General features: G+C 45.1%; 1 protein-coding gene across 1 annotated transcript in view; it reads right to left on the bottom strand.

Annotated features, from left to right (window-relative positions):
• LOC106584038 (F-box/LRR-repeat protein 4-like) overlaps nucleotides 1-14646 on the bottom strand; it is a 33771-nt gene extending 19125 nt beyond the window's left edge. The window contains exons 1-6 of the mRNA XM_014168851.3: nucleotides 14496-14646; nucleotides 6789-7068; nucleotides 6263-6605; nucleotides 3952-4288; nucleotides 2567-2811; nucleotides 1918-2131 (exon numbers count right to left, since the gene is read on the bottom strand). Coding sequence (XP_014024326.1) covers nucleotides 1918-2131; nucleotides 2567-2811; nucleotides 3952-4288; nucleotides 6263-6605; nucleotides 6789-6942 — 1293 coding nt within the window. The 5' untranslated portion in view covers nucleotides 6943-7068; nucleotides 14496-14646. The remainder of the gene's footprint in view (nucleotides 1-1917; nucleotides 2132-2566; nucleotides 2812-3951; nucleotides 4289-6262; nucleotides 6606-6788; nucleotides 7069-14495) is intronic.
• Nucleotides 14647-16008: the final 1362 nt, after the last annotated feature.

Raw genomic sequence — 16008 nt, 5'->3', positions numbered from 1 at the left:
GTGTGTGTGTGTGTGTGTGTGTGTGTGTGTGTGTGTGTGTGTGTGTGTGTGTGTGTGTGTGTGTGTGTGTGTGTGTGTGTGTGTGTGTGTGTGAGAGAAAGAAAGAAATTGAGCTGCAGTTCCGAGGTAGAGACACTGACTATTCATAGTATGTTAAAGAATTCTAGTGAAGTAACCCTTTTGATCACACTATCTGCCACATTGAAGAACTCCAGATTTAGTGAATTATCACTTCTACCTCTAATCAGCAATCATAGGATTCATTCATGCTCCTCAGATGCCAGGTTAGGGTTACACACACATTTTCTGTAATGGTCTATGGACCCCCTGAAGTAGCCTTGGCCACCCCCTGGACACCCCATGTATAAAACTCTTGTTCCGCCACTGGTGACACAGTTAGCAACACACCTCCCATTCCACACACTCCCTCTCTCTTCCAATCAACTCTTGCCTTCTTGCCTGACAGACTAACTAGAGTTCACGAATGTTAGCTGATTTGTTACGAAGCTGGGACAGTTTGCAGTGCTAGTTAGCAGGTTGTCTGTAGTAGTGAAAGTGACAGCTGAGGTTGACGCTTCGTGAGCGCTGTCCAAATTTACCGCTATGCACAACTTTTCTTGCCTGACAGACTAACTAATTAGCTAGCTAGCTATAGCAAGCAGTTTCCATATAATTACATTGGTAGAAACAAGACAAAACAACCAACTAGTTAGTTGACTATACACAGCTAAACATTAAAACTATTTCCATGAGACAGAGAGCAATCATTCGATCTTGACCGCTGGCACGGATGTGCTCACCTGTACCAACCAAATTATGATTTGCTAATCTCACAGCATCAAACATTGACAACACCAAACTGCTGTTTACTTATTTCACTCACCTCGACATCATCGCTCTTCAAAGTGCAAGGATGTGTGCGAATCCGTATCACCAAGCAACATAGATAAAGCCCTTTCACAGTGAAAAGTCATGTCTGAACGCGCGAACAAAAAGGAGGTATTTGGACATAAATATGGACTTTATCGAAACAAAACAAACATTTATTGTGGAACTGGGATTCCTGGGAGTGCATTCCGATGAAGAGGTAAGTGAATATTTATAATGCTATTTCTGACTTTTGTTGACTCCACAACATGGCTGTATGGCTTGTTTTGGTGGCTGAGCGCTGTACTCAGATTATTGCATGGTGTGCTTTTGCCGTAAAGTATTTTGAAATCTGACACAGCGGTTGCATTAAGGAGAAGTGTATCTTCAATTCTATGTAAAACACTTGTATCTTATATCAACGTTTATGATGAGTATTTCTGTAAATTGATGTGGCTCCCTGCAAACTCACTGTATGTTTTGGAGGCAAAACATTACTGAACATAATGCGCCAATGTAAACTGAGATTTTTGGATATAAATATGAACTTTATCGAACAAAACATACATGTATTGTGTAACATGAAGTCCTATGAGTGCCATCTGATGAAGATCAGCAAAGGTTAGTGATTAATTTTATCTCTATTTCTGCTTTTTGTGACTCCTCTCTTTGGCTGGAAAATGGATGTATGTTTTTTTGTGACTAGGCGCTGACCTAACATAATCCTATGGTATGCTTTCGCCGTAAAGCCTTTTTGAAATTGGACACTGTGGCTGGATTAATAAGAGGTTTATCTTTAAAATGGTGTATAATACTTGTATGTTTGAGGAATTTTAATTATGAGATTTCTGTTGTTTTGAATATGGCGCCCTGCAATTTCACTGGCTGTTGTAGAGGTGGGACGCTAACATCCCACATATCCCAGAGAGGTTTAAGGGGTATTGTGTGTAGATAGGTGATTTATTTATTTTTTTAAACCATTTTGAAAATTCAGACTGTAACACAACAAAATGTAGAATAAGTCAAAGGGTACTTCTGAAGGCACTGTACCTCTATCTTTGTGCGGTAGAGCACTAGCCGGCGCAGGCGGGTGAGCTTGGAGATGTGTGTGAAGGCCTGCGGGTGGAGGCGGTCGCACGAGGACAGGTTGAGCTCCTGCAGCCCGGGACACGTCTGGGAGATGACCTCCAGACACGGTTCACTCAGGAAGTGACAACACGACAGCTCCAGACACACCAGGCTCCCACCACACGCCTTCATGAAGCTGAGAGGGAGGAGGGGGGGAGGGGGTCAGACCTGTGTTGTGGCGTGGCAACAACATTAACACGGAAGGTCAGGATTTGACAACTTTATGTTAGTTTCAGTTTCAAGTTTTATTAGTTGTATGTACGGGATACACATGGTATACACTGTCCAAGTAAAAAATGCTTACTTGCAGGTTCCTTCTCAACAATGCAACAACAATAAATAATAAAAAGGTAAGAATACGAACATAAAGTGAATGGCTCAGTAGAATAGAATAAAGATTTTTAGCACAAGTAAAATACAGAAAGGCACAATTTATAATCCAATATTTACACAGACGGTTCCTCACCCTGAAATCAACGGAAGTGATGGGCACACACATGCCACTCTGAAGACAGAGACCGATGAACCACAAATGTCCAGATTCTCTAGTCCCCCCAGCCCCATGCCTCACCTGCTGAAGCCGGTGAGGGTGAGGGCTCCACGGTTGCCGGTCCAGGAGAGGTTGAGCCTCTGAAGCAGGGTGCAGCGGCCCTGCAGGTGGCCCAGGGAGGTGTCACTGAGGCGAGCCCAGTATGGCTGCAGGCTCAGCTGGATGTACTGGAGGGGGTCACAGCAGTGCTGGTGGAGTAGCTTACAGGTCTGGGTCAGGCGACACAGGTCGGGCAGGGTCAAGTGGCTAACTATCAGCTGGATCAACTGCAGGGGGAGAGGAGGGAGAGAATTACAGAGAGATAATAAGAGAGAAGGGAGGATGGTGGGAGAGGGGGTAGAGGGAGACAGATAAATAATGATGGAGGAAGAGAGAGACAAGCTAAGCAAGAAAAAAAGCAAGAAAGAGACAGAAGGGATGATGTCAGGCAGAGCAGAATAATAAAAAAAAAGTGTATGTGGAACACACACACACAAAGCAATATTCTTGTGGCAGTGAGTTTCAGCGTGGCAGTGAATCTGCCTGTTTGTGCAATATGGAAGTGTGCTTCTCAGTAAGACAGAGGTAGAGAGAGAATAGGTGTGTATGTGTGCAGTGAATAAACAATACGCTGTGTGTTCAACAGGTTTTCAGCTGGCAGCTAATAGCTATATTGTATTTCAGTGAGGTGAGTGGCAGCGGTTTGGAGAGTAGTACATAAAACCAAGAGAACAGCTTGTCTTCGAAAATATGACATGTCTTTATAACATGAAAATTACTATTTTGTAAGCTTAATATCAAATATCTCCATGGGTCCAAGACAGTATGTGTCGGTCTATGGGAGACATCTTTTGTCAAATTAAGTCCTGGCAAAGTACAAAAACTGCCCAAGATACCCTAAACATAAATATTTTCACTTTTTGGGAGACCCAACCGAATTCACATAGAAATTATATATAATATGTCATAGATCTGTCATTCTCATTAAAACCACATTTAAGAAGCATTATATCTGTTCTGTGTGTGCTATTTCTATGCTTTTATTGTTAAGTTTCGTTTCTGTCTTTTACTTTCAGTTTTGTACACCAGCTTCAAACAGCTGAAAATGGTTATGAAAAATATATTTCATAGCAGTTTAGATGGTACAATGATTCTCTACACTATACTTGCTTGTTTTAGTCACAAACTGAAATCAGGCAAACTAGTCACATGTTTGCAAACAGGAAATGGCGGAGCGATTTCTGCATAGTCCATCTTTAAAACCAAAGCGAGAATTGTTTGGGAAAACAGCATCTTGCAATTGTCCTGTAACTATTGCCAACCTTTTTTTTCAAATTTCAGTGCCATTTCGTGGACAGAAAATGCTGCCAGCAACCATATACGAGTGTTGTAGTATATGTGAGTGTCTAATAGCGTATTCTCCCCACCTCGTAGGGCAGTTTATCAAAGTATCCATTCCCTAGGTTAATGTGCTTGCCATCCCCGGCCTGTCTGAAGGAGACTCCCGGGTCAGACAGCTCCTCATCGCTGTCACTCAGGTCACAGATGTCGATTCTGGGCATCTTATAAAGGGAGAGGATGGGCCTCTCTTTCTGGCCGCGCAGGACGACGGCGTCCAGCTCCGTGTAGTACTTTAGCAGGGAGCTGTTGACCTCCACGCGGATCAAGTTGGTGGGGAAGCTCAGCTGCGTGATGCTGGGGGAGAACTGCCTGGCCTGGGGAGTCAGCACCCTGGTGGGCTCCTCAGCCCACAACACCTCCCACCTGGGGACAGACAGAGGTACACCTGTCAAGAGGTACACACACACACTCACCGCTCTTTAATCTGAGACATTCACTTAGGGCAGTTTGCCCATACTAAGCCTAGTCCTGAACTAATAAAAACGGGCTCAATGGAGAATCTAAGTGCTTTTTATTCTGAGACTAGGCTTAATCTGTGTCCGGGAAACCAGCCAATAGAGTACAAACACAAATTTCGTTGTGGTCCTCTGTAGCTCAGTTGTTAGAGCATGGCGGTTGCAACGCCAGGACAGTGGGTTAGATTCCCAGAACTACCCATATGTTAAAAGAAATACAAATAAAAGTGCAAGCATGACTTTAAAAAGGTCCAATCCAGCCGTTTAATTGAAAACAAACAAAATAGCTTCTTAGCAAAGAGCAGTTTCTCAAGCAAGAATTTTGCTAGGACTGTCAGAGTGGTCTGAGTGGAGAGGGGAAAACTGAAAATTAGCTGTTATTGGCAGAGAGATTTGGAACTCTCTTTCTTATTGGTCTATTTACTAATTAATAGAAAAACTACATTCCACAATTGAGAGCATCTTGACTGGCTGCATCATTGCTTGGTATGACAACTGCACGGCCCTCGATCGCATGGCACTACAGAGGGTGGTGCGGACAGCCCAGTACATCACTGGTGCCGAGCTCCCTGCCATCCAGGACCTCTATATCAGACGGTATGAAAGGAAGGCCCAGATAATTGTTAAAGAATCCAGCTACCCAAGCCATAGACTGTTCTCTCTGCTTCCGCACAGCAGCTGGTACCGGAGCAACAAGTCTGACCCCAACAGGCTCCTAACCAGCTTCTATCTCCAAGCCATAAGACTGCTAAACAGATAACAAAATGGCTACACGGACTATATGCATTGAACCTTGTATTACATTTTTATTTTTGCACCGACTATGCACACACTCACTCAGTCCTTAATTTGCTCACACACACATACACATTCATACTGACTCTACACACACACGTACATTTTAATAGTCGGGCATCTGCACACATTTCAGCACATAAACGCCTGTTTCAAATAAACGCTGGGTCTAAATGAATTGTTTGAGGTTACCATGGACACAGCTTTGATATTCCTACGGTCATGTACATTAAAAACATTCTTTCAAAATTCTGTCATTGTTGCAAGCCATGATGCCACCAAAAAGAAAACGGGACTTCGGTGATTGCCGATACTGCTCTCCATGGTGCTGAAGGGCGAAATTGGGGTGTATGATAGGCAGCCTAGTCTTTGCAAGTCTAACCTCCGATAGACTTGTTATTTTAATGGTTACAATAAACAACGTGGTAGTCTTTTCAAAAATGTTTTAAGCAAAAGCTGTGTGCATTAAGGAAATAGACGACTGACTCAAATAGAAGCACCAGTTGTGTTGAGAGATTGAAGCAAATAAATATAAATTTACCCTTATTTTACCAGGTAAGTTGACTGAGAACACATTCTCATTTACAGCAACGACCTGGGGAATAGTTACAGGGGAGAGGAGTGGGGGATGAACGAGCCAATTGTAAACTGGGGATGATTAGGTGACCGTGATGATATGAGGGCCAGATTGGGAATTTAGCCAGGACACCAGGGTTAACACCCCTACTCACGATAAGTGTCATGGGATCTTTAGTGACCACAGAGAGTCAGGACACCCGTTTAACATCCCATCCTAAAGACAGCACCCTACACAAAGCAATGTCCCCAATCACTGCCCTGGGGTATTGGGCTATTTTTCTTTAGACCAGTGGAAAGGGTGCCTCCTACTGGCCCTCCAACACCCCTTCCAGCAGCATCTGGTCTCCAATCCAGGGACCGACCAGGACCAACCCTGCCTAGCTTCAGAAGCAAGCCAGCAGTGGGATGCAGGGTGGTATACAGGGAAGGTGTAAAAGTGGCTATGGATGAAAAGCAAAAAAAGAAGACATTTCTACAACCCGAGTCCCACACCACCACTGGTCCTTACCGGACGTCGGTGGGAGGGTTCTGGGAGAAGGGGTTGAGGGAGCAGGCCATGATCTGGACGATAGCCCCCGGGTGGTAGGTCTCCAGCACCTCCACAGCTGTGGGGTAGACGGGCTCCTCGAAGGCCAGCTCGATGTAGTCCTGGCTGTGGAAGGCCTTGGGCGTGCGGCGGAAGGGCAGTGGCGCGCTGACACACTGCTCCCACCACGTCCCGTAGGCCCTGAACACGGCCGTCTGGGTGAAGTCCCCAGAGCTGGGGTAGACGTTGGGCATGCCGGCCAGGTTCCACATGGTGTACGACATGCTGTTCTCACTGCCGTAGTGGGAGCTGAAGTCCAGCACCTCTATAGGATAGGATAAGGTTAGTCCATCTGCTCCCAATCCACCAGACAATAGCACACAAACACACAGCACACATTATGGAAGGAGCACACAGTGTCGGCTCCAGTGCAGCATATCTGGAGCTATTTTAAAGGTTTGGACTAAGTGCCTTGCTCAAGGGCACAATAGCAGGTGAATGATCATACCTTTGGCATACTGTTCCACCTCCACGCTGATGGGCAGGGTAGCCCTGTGGCCTGACTCCACGGCGCGCCTGCTGGTCAGCGCCTCACCCCGAGTTCCGCTCCTGGACCGGCGCCGCAGACAGATATAGTAAAACATGCTCAGAAGGGTTAGCATAAGGAACAGTGGGTCAGGGGAGCAGTGGGCTGGGTGTGGCTTTTGGGAAGCGGTCCCAGAAGCCCGCCTGGCTCGGGGGATTGTGCCCAACACAGTGCAGGCTACAGGCCCAGCCACATACAGGACCTGTGCATTAGGGGGAGACAAAAAGACACACAAGGCAAGAGTTAGAAAAGCAAGACAGAAAAATATTCCCCGTTGATCTTCAAGAGTGCTAGTAGTAAAACTTTGGGCCAATCCTTTTTTTCACAAATTGCTAAGAAATAAGCAAATGTATCTGTCTTACGGATGGATTGAAAATAAATATATATTTATTTAGTCCAGTGGCGGGTCATGTCATTTGTAATTTATGAAATGTATTTCTCTGTGTTTTAGAATTAATTGCTTATTAGGCTGTATAAACGCAGCAAAAAACGAAACGTCCACTGCTTCCCATGCTTGTTCAATGAACCATAAACAATTAATGAACATGCACCTGTGGAACTTTCGTTAAGACACTAACAGCTTACAGATGGTAGGCAATTAAGGTCACAGTTCTGAAAACTTAGGACACTAAAGAGGACGTTCAACTGACTCTGAAAAACACCAAAAGAAAGATGCCCAGGGTCCCTGCTCATCTGCGTGGACGTGCCTTAGCCATGCTGCAAGGAGGCATGAGGACTGCAGATGTGGCCAGGGCAATAAATTGCAATGTCCGTACTGTGAGACGCCTAAGACAGCGCTACAGGGAGCTGATCGTTCTCGTAGTGGCAGACCACGTGTAACAACACCTGCACAGGATCAGTACATCCGAACATCACACCTGCGGGACAGGTACAGGATGGCAACAACAACTGCCCGAGTTACACCAAGAACGCACAATCCCTCCATCAGCGCTCAGACTGTCCACAATAGGCTGAGAGAGGCTGGACTGAGGGCTTGTAGGCCTGTTGTATGGCAGGTCCTCACCAGACATCACCGGCAACAACTTCGCCAATGGGCGTCACTGGACCAGACAGGACTGGCAAAAAGTGCTCTTCACTGACGAGTCGCAATTTTTCTCACCAGGGGTGATGGTCGGATTCGCGTTTTTCGTCAAAGAAATGAGCGTTACACCGAGGCCTGTACTCTGGAGCAGGATCAATTTGGAGGTGGAGGGTCCGTCATGGTCTGGGGCGGTGTGTCACAACATCATCGGACTGAGCTTGTTGTCATTGCAGGCAATCTCAACGCTGTGCGTTACAGGGAAGACATCCTCCTCCCTCATGTGGTACACTTCCTGCAGGCTCATCCTGACATGACCCTCCCGCATGACAATTCCACCAGCCATACTGCTCGTTCTGTGCATGATTTCCTGCAAGACAGGAATGTCAGTGTTCTGCCATGGCCAGCGAAGAGCCCGGATCTCAATCCCATTGAGCACGTCTGGGACCTGTTGGATCAGAGGGTGAGGGCTAGGGCCATTCCCCCCAGAAATGTCTGGGAACTTACAGGTGCCTTGGTGGAAGAGAGGGGTAACATCTCACAGCAAGAACTGGCAAATTTGGTGTAGTCCATGAGGAGGAGATGCACTGCGTACTTAATGCAGCTGGTGGCCACACCAGATACTGACTGTTACTTTTGACACCCCCTTTGTTCAGGGACACATTATTCCATTTATGTTAGTCACATGTCTGTGGAACTTGTTCAGTTTATATGGTCTCAGTTGATGAATCTTGCAGTTTCGTTGCAAACAAGACACTCTGATTTGGCATTGAAGAAATATGAACACAGGCCTATCTCTCTGTCCATTGTTAGCCTGTAATTTCGGTAATTTTTGTGGTAATGATCACTGAGATCCTGGTTGAAGACAGCAGAGGTGTACTTAGAGGGCAGGTTGGTCAGGATGATATCTATGAGTGTGTCCGTGTTAACGGATTTGGGGTTGTACCTGGTAGGTTCCTTGATCATTTGTGTGAGATTGAGGGCATCTAGGACGGCCGGGGTGTTAAGCATATCCCAGTTTAGGTCACCTAACAGGACGAACTCTGAAGATAAATCGGGGGCAATCAATTCACGTATGGAGTCCAGGGCACAACTGGGGGCTGAGGGGGGTCTATAGCAAGCGGAAACAGTGGGAGACTTATTTCTGGAAAGGTGGATTTTTAAAAGTAGAAGCTCAAACTGTTTGGGCACAGACCTGGATAGCATGACAGAACTCTGCAGACTACCTCTGCAGTAGATTGCGACCCCGCTACCATTGGCAGTTCTTGGCGGAAAATGTGGTAGTTGGGGGTGGAAATTTCAGAATTTTTGGTGGCTTTCCTTAGCCAGGATTCAGACACGGCTAGGACATCAGGGTTGGCGGAGTATGCTAAAGCAGTGAATAAAACAAACTTAGGGAGAAGGCTTCTGATGTTAACATGCATGAGACCAAGGCTTTTACGGTTACAGAAGTCAACAAATGATAGCGCCTGGGGAATAGGTGTGGTATTGGAGTCTACAGGGCCTGAGTTAACCTCTACATCACCAGAGGAACAGAGGAGTAGGATAAGGGTACGGCTAAAGACTATAAGAACTGGTCATCTAGTGTGTTGGGAACAGAGAATAAAAGGAGCATATTTGGTAGAATATATTCAGGGCATAACGTACAGCCAATGGTATGGTAGGATGTGAGTACAGTGGAGGAAAACGTATGCGTTGAGTGGCAATGAGAGAGGTTTCGTCTCTGGTGGGACCAGTTAAGCCAGGTGAGGTCTCTGCATGTGTGTGTGGGGGGGGGGGGGGGGGGTGGACAAAAGAGCTATCTAAGGCAAGGTGAGTGGGACTGAGGGCTCTACAGTGAAATAAAACAATAAGGACTAGTCGAGACAGCAGTAGACAAGGCATATTGACATTAGAGAGAGGCATAAAGCAGTCACAGGTGTTGATCGGGAGGGCCAAGAAAACAACGGGTAAATGGCAATGAATGGGCAGAGCAGGTCAGTTAGGTACATACAGGACGTGATTTCGAGGCTGGGGCCGACAGATAAACAAAATGAGGTACCGTGTTATTGAAACAGTCCAGGGGGCATCAGCTGTGTAGCCGAGTGATCATAGGGTCCAAAGAACAGCAATAGGTGAGTCAGGGAGCCGTTTAGTAGTCAGTACTACGCTAGGCGAGAGGGAGACACGGCGCATAGAACGCTAGCGGGCCGGGGCGAGAAGATGGGTCTTCGGCGACATCGCAACGGAAAAGCCTGTTGAAACCACATCAGGTGACCACGTCAGCAGACCAGTCGTGATGGATCGGCGGGGCTCCGCGTCAACAACAAATGATCCAGGCCAATTGGAAAAAGAGGTATTGTAGCCCTAGAATTAGCTGGTATATGGGCCTAGCTCGTGGCTAGCTCAAGGCTAACTGGTGCCTGCGTCGGGACAGAGGCGTTAGCTAACAGTAGTCACTCGGCAGCAGCTAGCTAGCTGCGATGATCCGGTGTAATGATCTAGAGCGGCAGGAATCCGGTGATGTGGTAGAGAGAAGCAGTCCGATATGCTCTGGGTTGATATTGCGCTGTGCAGACTGGCATGTATTGTCGAGCCAAAGCTGGCGCTGTCTGAGCTAAAAGGTGAAGACCGCTAGCCGTGGCCAACAAAGACTAGTAGCTAGTTAGCTCCTGACGGAGGTTCCAGTTATAAGGAACTTAAATAGCAGATCCGTACCACATTGGGTGAGGCGAGCTGCAGGAAAGTATATTTAGTTCGTAGATAGAAAGTGAGATTAAAATGTATACGAGAAAAAGAAACGTCTATTTACACGGGATAAGACACGGGACAAGACAAAGACAAACACAACAAACGACCGACTGCTACGCCATCTTGGAATCATCAAAGAATTTCCACACTGCCACATAGGGCTGCACGATATGGGCAAATAATTTAGGACTTACTTTTAACCAAATGTTGCAATTGCGATTTGACTTGTGAATTAGAGCAAAACTGTTGGAATCATGGAAATAGAATGACTATACTAACACTATTGTTAGAATATAATAGTGGGAACTCTGAATACAGCGTTGTTTGAGATGACAATGAATTAAAATGCCAGGGAGGAGTTATTGTGACAGGGTAGGAACTAAAGTGTTGATATGTGTTTCCTAGGGGACCCTATAAGCTTTGGCTACATTGCATGTTCTCTCTTAGCTACTTCATGTAGCTAACATATTCTTGCCTTGCATATTCCTCTTCGATTTAGAAGATACTGTTGCACAAACAACATGCCGATTTAGGTCTACACCATCACTGGTATTATCATGCTGTATTAGCTAGCTACGTTTGCTCTTATGCAGTACATTTATTAGCTAGCTATTAGCATTAGCGGCTACCAATTAGCGTCTCACAAGATTTAGGGCAACTTGCTAAGAAAGGACAAACTAGCTGTTTGCTGATGTAAGACACGCAAACTAAGTGTCATTATAGAACGCTAGTGGATTTATATTAAAAAGCAAAGTGAAAACAGCATTGTTCTCATCAACATTGTTGCATTGACCATGCAGACTGAACGCAATAGTGATGGGCCGTTTGCAAACGAGTGGGCTCTAAAAGCCGGCTCTTGTAGATGAACGTTGGGAGCCGGCTCGCATATCAGAAGAGACGAATCCATTTATAAAAAAAATTCAAAAATTAAGATATGAATAATCAAAAGATTTAAATGAATAGAATTAACTAATTTAAAGAACGAAAAAATATATACATAATAATAATACAAATAATAATAATATAGGCCTAAATGCTCAAGCGCACACACATTCGTTCTGACTGTCTGCTCAGACTAACAGCCTCACCTGTTGTTCCTGTCAATCAATGAACCAAAGATGCATGAGGGAGGGCCGAGCCAACTCACTCACAGTCACACACTTAGCAGCCAAAGAGAGAGACGAAGGACAACTGTGAAAACTACAGCTGGAAAATGAGTCGGAAGCACAGTAGCATTTGGATGCATTTTAATAATGTAGACAATGTTAGAGCACAGTGTAGAATTTGCCAAAACAAAATCTCATATAAAAAGTTGTTCTACGCACAACCTACACCGGCATATGAGAACTGTGCACCCAACTGTGAAGCTAGCTGTAGCGGAGCTTCGATAAACTAGCGGGCCTGCTAGTGATAGTGGTGGAGCCAGCACCTCCACACGTGGAGATGTATCCACTCAGTCAAGTAGGCCTACTCCGCGACCCACAGCAACGCAGTCTTCTATAGACCAGTTTATGCCAAAGTCTATGTCTGTAGCAAAACAAGACCAAATTGATATTGCATTGGCTAAAAGGATTGCCACGGATTTCCAGCCATTTTCGATCGTGGAGGACAGAGGTTTTAGAAATTATAGCAATAGTCAAAATCCAATGTACACAATTCCAAGCAGGAAAACCCTTTCAAAATCAGTTATTCCACAACTGTACGAGAGCACACTGGCTTCAGTGCAGGAAAGTGTCCAAAAAGCTACTGCAGTTTGCCTTATCACTGAATGCTGTACATCAAGGGTAACCACTTCTTACATGTCGGTTACATGTCACTACATTGAAGATTTTTCGATGTCTCGCTGACTTCTGGACTGCTTTGAGTTCAGCGACAGACACACCTCAGAGAACTTGGCAGAGGAACTGTTGAGAATGGCCAGAGAATGGCAAGTAGATAGAAAAGTGGTCTATTGTGTTAGCGACAATGCAGCTAACCTAACCAAAGCCATGAAAATGTTAAAATGGACCCATCATCCATGTCTTGCCCACACAATCAACCTGATTGTAAGAGATGCTTTGACGGTGATGAAGCCCACTGTGGACAAAGTGAAAGCATCTGTGGAATACTTCCAGATGGGGATGCCTGAGCTGAGGCCTAAACAAGACTGCACTACAAGGTGGAATTCAACATTTTATATGTTGAAGCGGTTTCTTGAGTCAAAGGATGCCATCATCTCTAACCTGGCCATTGTCAATGCACCTGTTGATGCTCTGACCCAAGAGGAATGGGAGGTGGTGGTGGAGGTGTGCAGAGTCCTGGAACCCTTTGAGCAGGTCACTGTGGAGATCAGTGGAGTGAGGTACAGTAAGCAGTTATTACTACATCATTATTTAATCCAGTATTATATATGTATATGAGCAGTAGACGAGAATGTAGTATCAGTAGACAAAACATGAACCTGAACTAATAAGTTACTGTTTGCTCTTTTCAGCTGTGACAGCCTCAAAAATGATACTCCTGTGTAAGGAGATCACAGCTAGCTGCCAGAGAGAAGCAAATGTAACCACAGGACATGTGACAGAGTTGATGGACACCCTATGTTCATCAATGGACAGAAAGTTCCACAGAATGGAATATAATCACATGCTATCAGAAACCACTGCACTTGACCACACATTTAAGAAGTTAGCCTTCAGTGATGCCAGACCGATTGAGGAGGCTCTTGAAAGAATAACCTCAGCAGCAGGGAGGGACAGCCCCAGCAGTCAGCTGGCTCAGTCACCAGGGCAACAGGAAGAAGAGGGATCAGATGGGGCAGAAGCACCAGCAGTAGTGCCACAAACGTCTGCTGTTTGGATGCTGTTTGACGAGAGAGCAACTGGGGATGCAGCACGAAGGAATCCCTCAGCAGATGCCATAATGGAGGTCCGATCCTATTTGGAGGAGCCCCTCCTCCAAATAGATCTGCAGATCCTCTGAGCTGGTGGAAGAACAATGCTTCTGTTTACCCATGGCATACTAAAGTCATGACAGGGAGACTCTGCATAGTGGCCACATCCGTTCCCTCAGAGGATCTTCTCGAAAACGGGACAAATAATTACTGAGAGAAGAAACCGCATCAGCCCCTCGAAAGTGAGCCAGCTTGCATTTCTGAATGCAAATCTCTCATAAAAGCAAAATATGGTCAGCATTGCTGTGTGCTGCTGGTTATAACATGGCAATAAAGAAGAGAGAGAAAAGAGGGACCAGTTTAATGTTTTAAGTGGTATGCTGCAGTTTGTCAATTTATCTTTCCTCTACTTCCCTCTCCGGGGGTCTACCCCCATCCTAGCCAATTTTTGTAGCTAGAATCCCTTCACAGTTTACCCAAATTCTTGACATAACTAGCTAAGCTAACCCTACCCCAAACACCTGTCAACTAGCGACAGAACATGCCATTGCAGAAATGCCAGATATAGCTTGTTACGTCGATGTTGCTGTTGTAACGTTAGTTGTTCTCGTGATGTACTATATAGCTAGCTAATGATTAACCAACTTGTCGCGTTGATGGAACCCACAAACATGAACGTTAATCACCCAGAAATGTGGCTAGGTTAGCTGCGATTATCTTGACATATGGTGGACCAAAAATAAACCAGTAAAAATAAATAAAATCAGTTCTGCTAAAGTTGATGCAAATGCTCACTTAATCTATTAAGAAAGGATGACATGATAATATGACGTTTGTAACTAAAGAACATTTAAGTAGATATTGCAGCCAGATAGCTACTACAATTTTAGCGTTGGCTAGCATGATTTGTCTAGCTAGCAAACGACCAAACTACTGTGGCAGACTCAATAATAAGAACAAATATAACAAGGATTACATATGTACTTACGTTAACAGTAGATCAAATTAAGCATTAATATAGCAAGACTGTCTTAGTTCCATATCTGAGATTATTGTAGCAGAAATCCTGAAAGCACAGACTTTTGTTCTCACTTCTGTTTACATCGAGGATTAATGCCAATGAAGCGGAGCATTATGGGAATTATAGTATTTTGTACTGGAAACAGATTTATTCTTGTTACTACTGTGTGTGTGTGTGTGTGTGTGTGTGTGTGTGTGTGTGTGTGTGTGTGTGTGTGTGTGTGTGTGTGTGTGTGTGTGTGTGTGTGTGTGTGTGTGTGTGTGTGTGTGTGTGTGATTATAATCAGGGCTGGAAAGAAAGTATGAATAAAACATTTGTCCATCAGAATTGACTGAGAATGTAGTGGTGTGACATTTATCCTCTCCTAACAGAGCACTCTCCTGCCACAACCTGCCTCTGACCTCTCAAGGCAGAGGCAGAGGGACTGCATTGTTGGCTGTCCATCACACACAAACACACACACAAAATCAGAGATAGAGAGAGAGAGAGAGAGAGAGAGAGAGAGAGAGAGAGAGAGAGAGAGAGAGAGAGAGAGAGAGAGAGAGGCAGAGATTAATGGATGCTTATGGTCATGTCTTGGCTGGCATTTGCATAGATGAATGACTTGTCCAGTCACTTTGTCTCTCTGGTGAGTTGAGGCCCTATTGTCACCACAAAAGAGCAATGGGTCCCTACGGAACCCTCAGCAGCCAATCACAAGCCAAGCTCTCATTAGCAGGCATCCTTTGTGGGTGACTTGAGCAGATTAATTACCTTTGACTAACAGAGCTCCATTTCTCTTTTCTCTCAATTTTAACAATAAATAACCCTTTGGGTTATTTAGTAATAAACACATAATTTAATAATCACAAATCCTTTTTTTCTCCTTGAAGCTTTGATTTCAATTCAATGACCAAATAACCAAACATATTTGTCATCATAACTTAATTGACACGATTAGCATATTTTTCTTCTCAGACAAAAATTATAAAGGAGAACAATTCAATGTGTTCAATTTTATAAATATAATTTCCTTATATTTCCTTTGATTATTTCTTATCCCTAGAATAGGCTTTGAGGCTGCTGTGGTCACTGGCCACTGGCTAAGTTACATTACCAAGACACTGGAACAGAGGAGAGTATCAGAGGAGAAGCTGGTGTCCATCCAGCTGCAGAGTTAACGAGAGAGAAGGGGGGTGATTTGGAGCCAGCGGGCACCGGGGCTGCCAGTTCTGTGATTGACAGTCCAGGCGGCTGTCAGCTCCCCTAGGCATCACCGCCGTCTAGCCTGTCTACTGTCAGGCCTTTGTTCCAGCCCACTGTGCCACACATGCATATACACATGGGTGAGCACACACAAATGCAAATGACCACACACACAGACACACACACACACACACACACACACACACACACACACACACACACACACACACACACACACACACACACACACACACACACACACAAAAAGTTAATTTCTGTCCCTGTGCTTTGCCCC

Source organism: Salmo salar, chromosome 02, assembly GCF_965601325.2.
Source record: "Salmo salar chromosome 02, fSalSal1, whole genome shotgun sequence".
In the NCBI taxonomy this organism is placed as follows: domain Eukaryota; kingdom Metazoa; phylum Chordata; class Actinopteri; order Salmoniformes; family Salmonidae; genus Salmo; species Salmo salar.
Note: the sequence above shows the minus strand (reverse complement) of the source record. Positions and strands in the feature narration are given on the sequence as shown.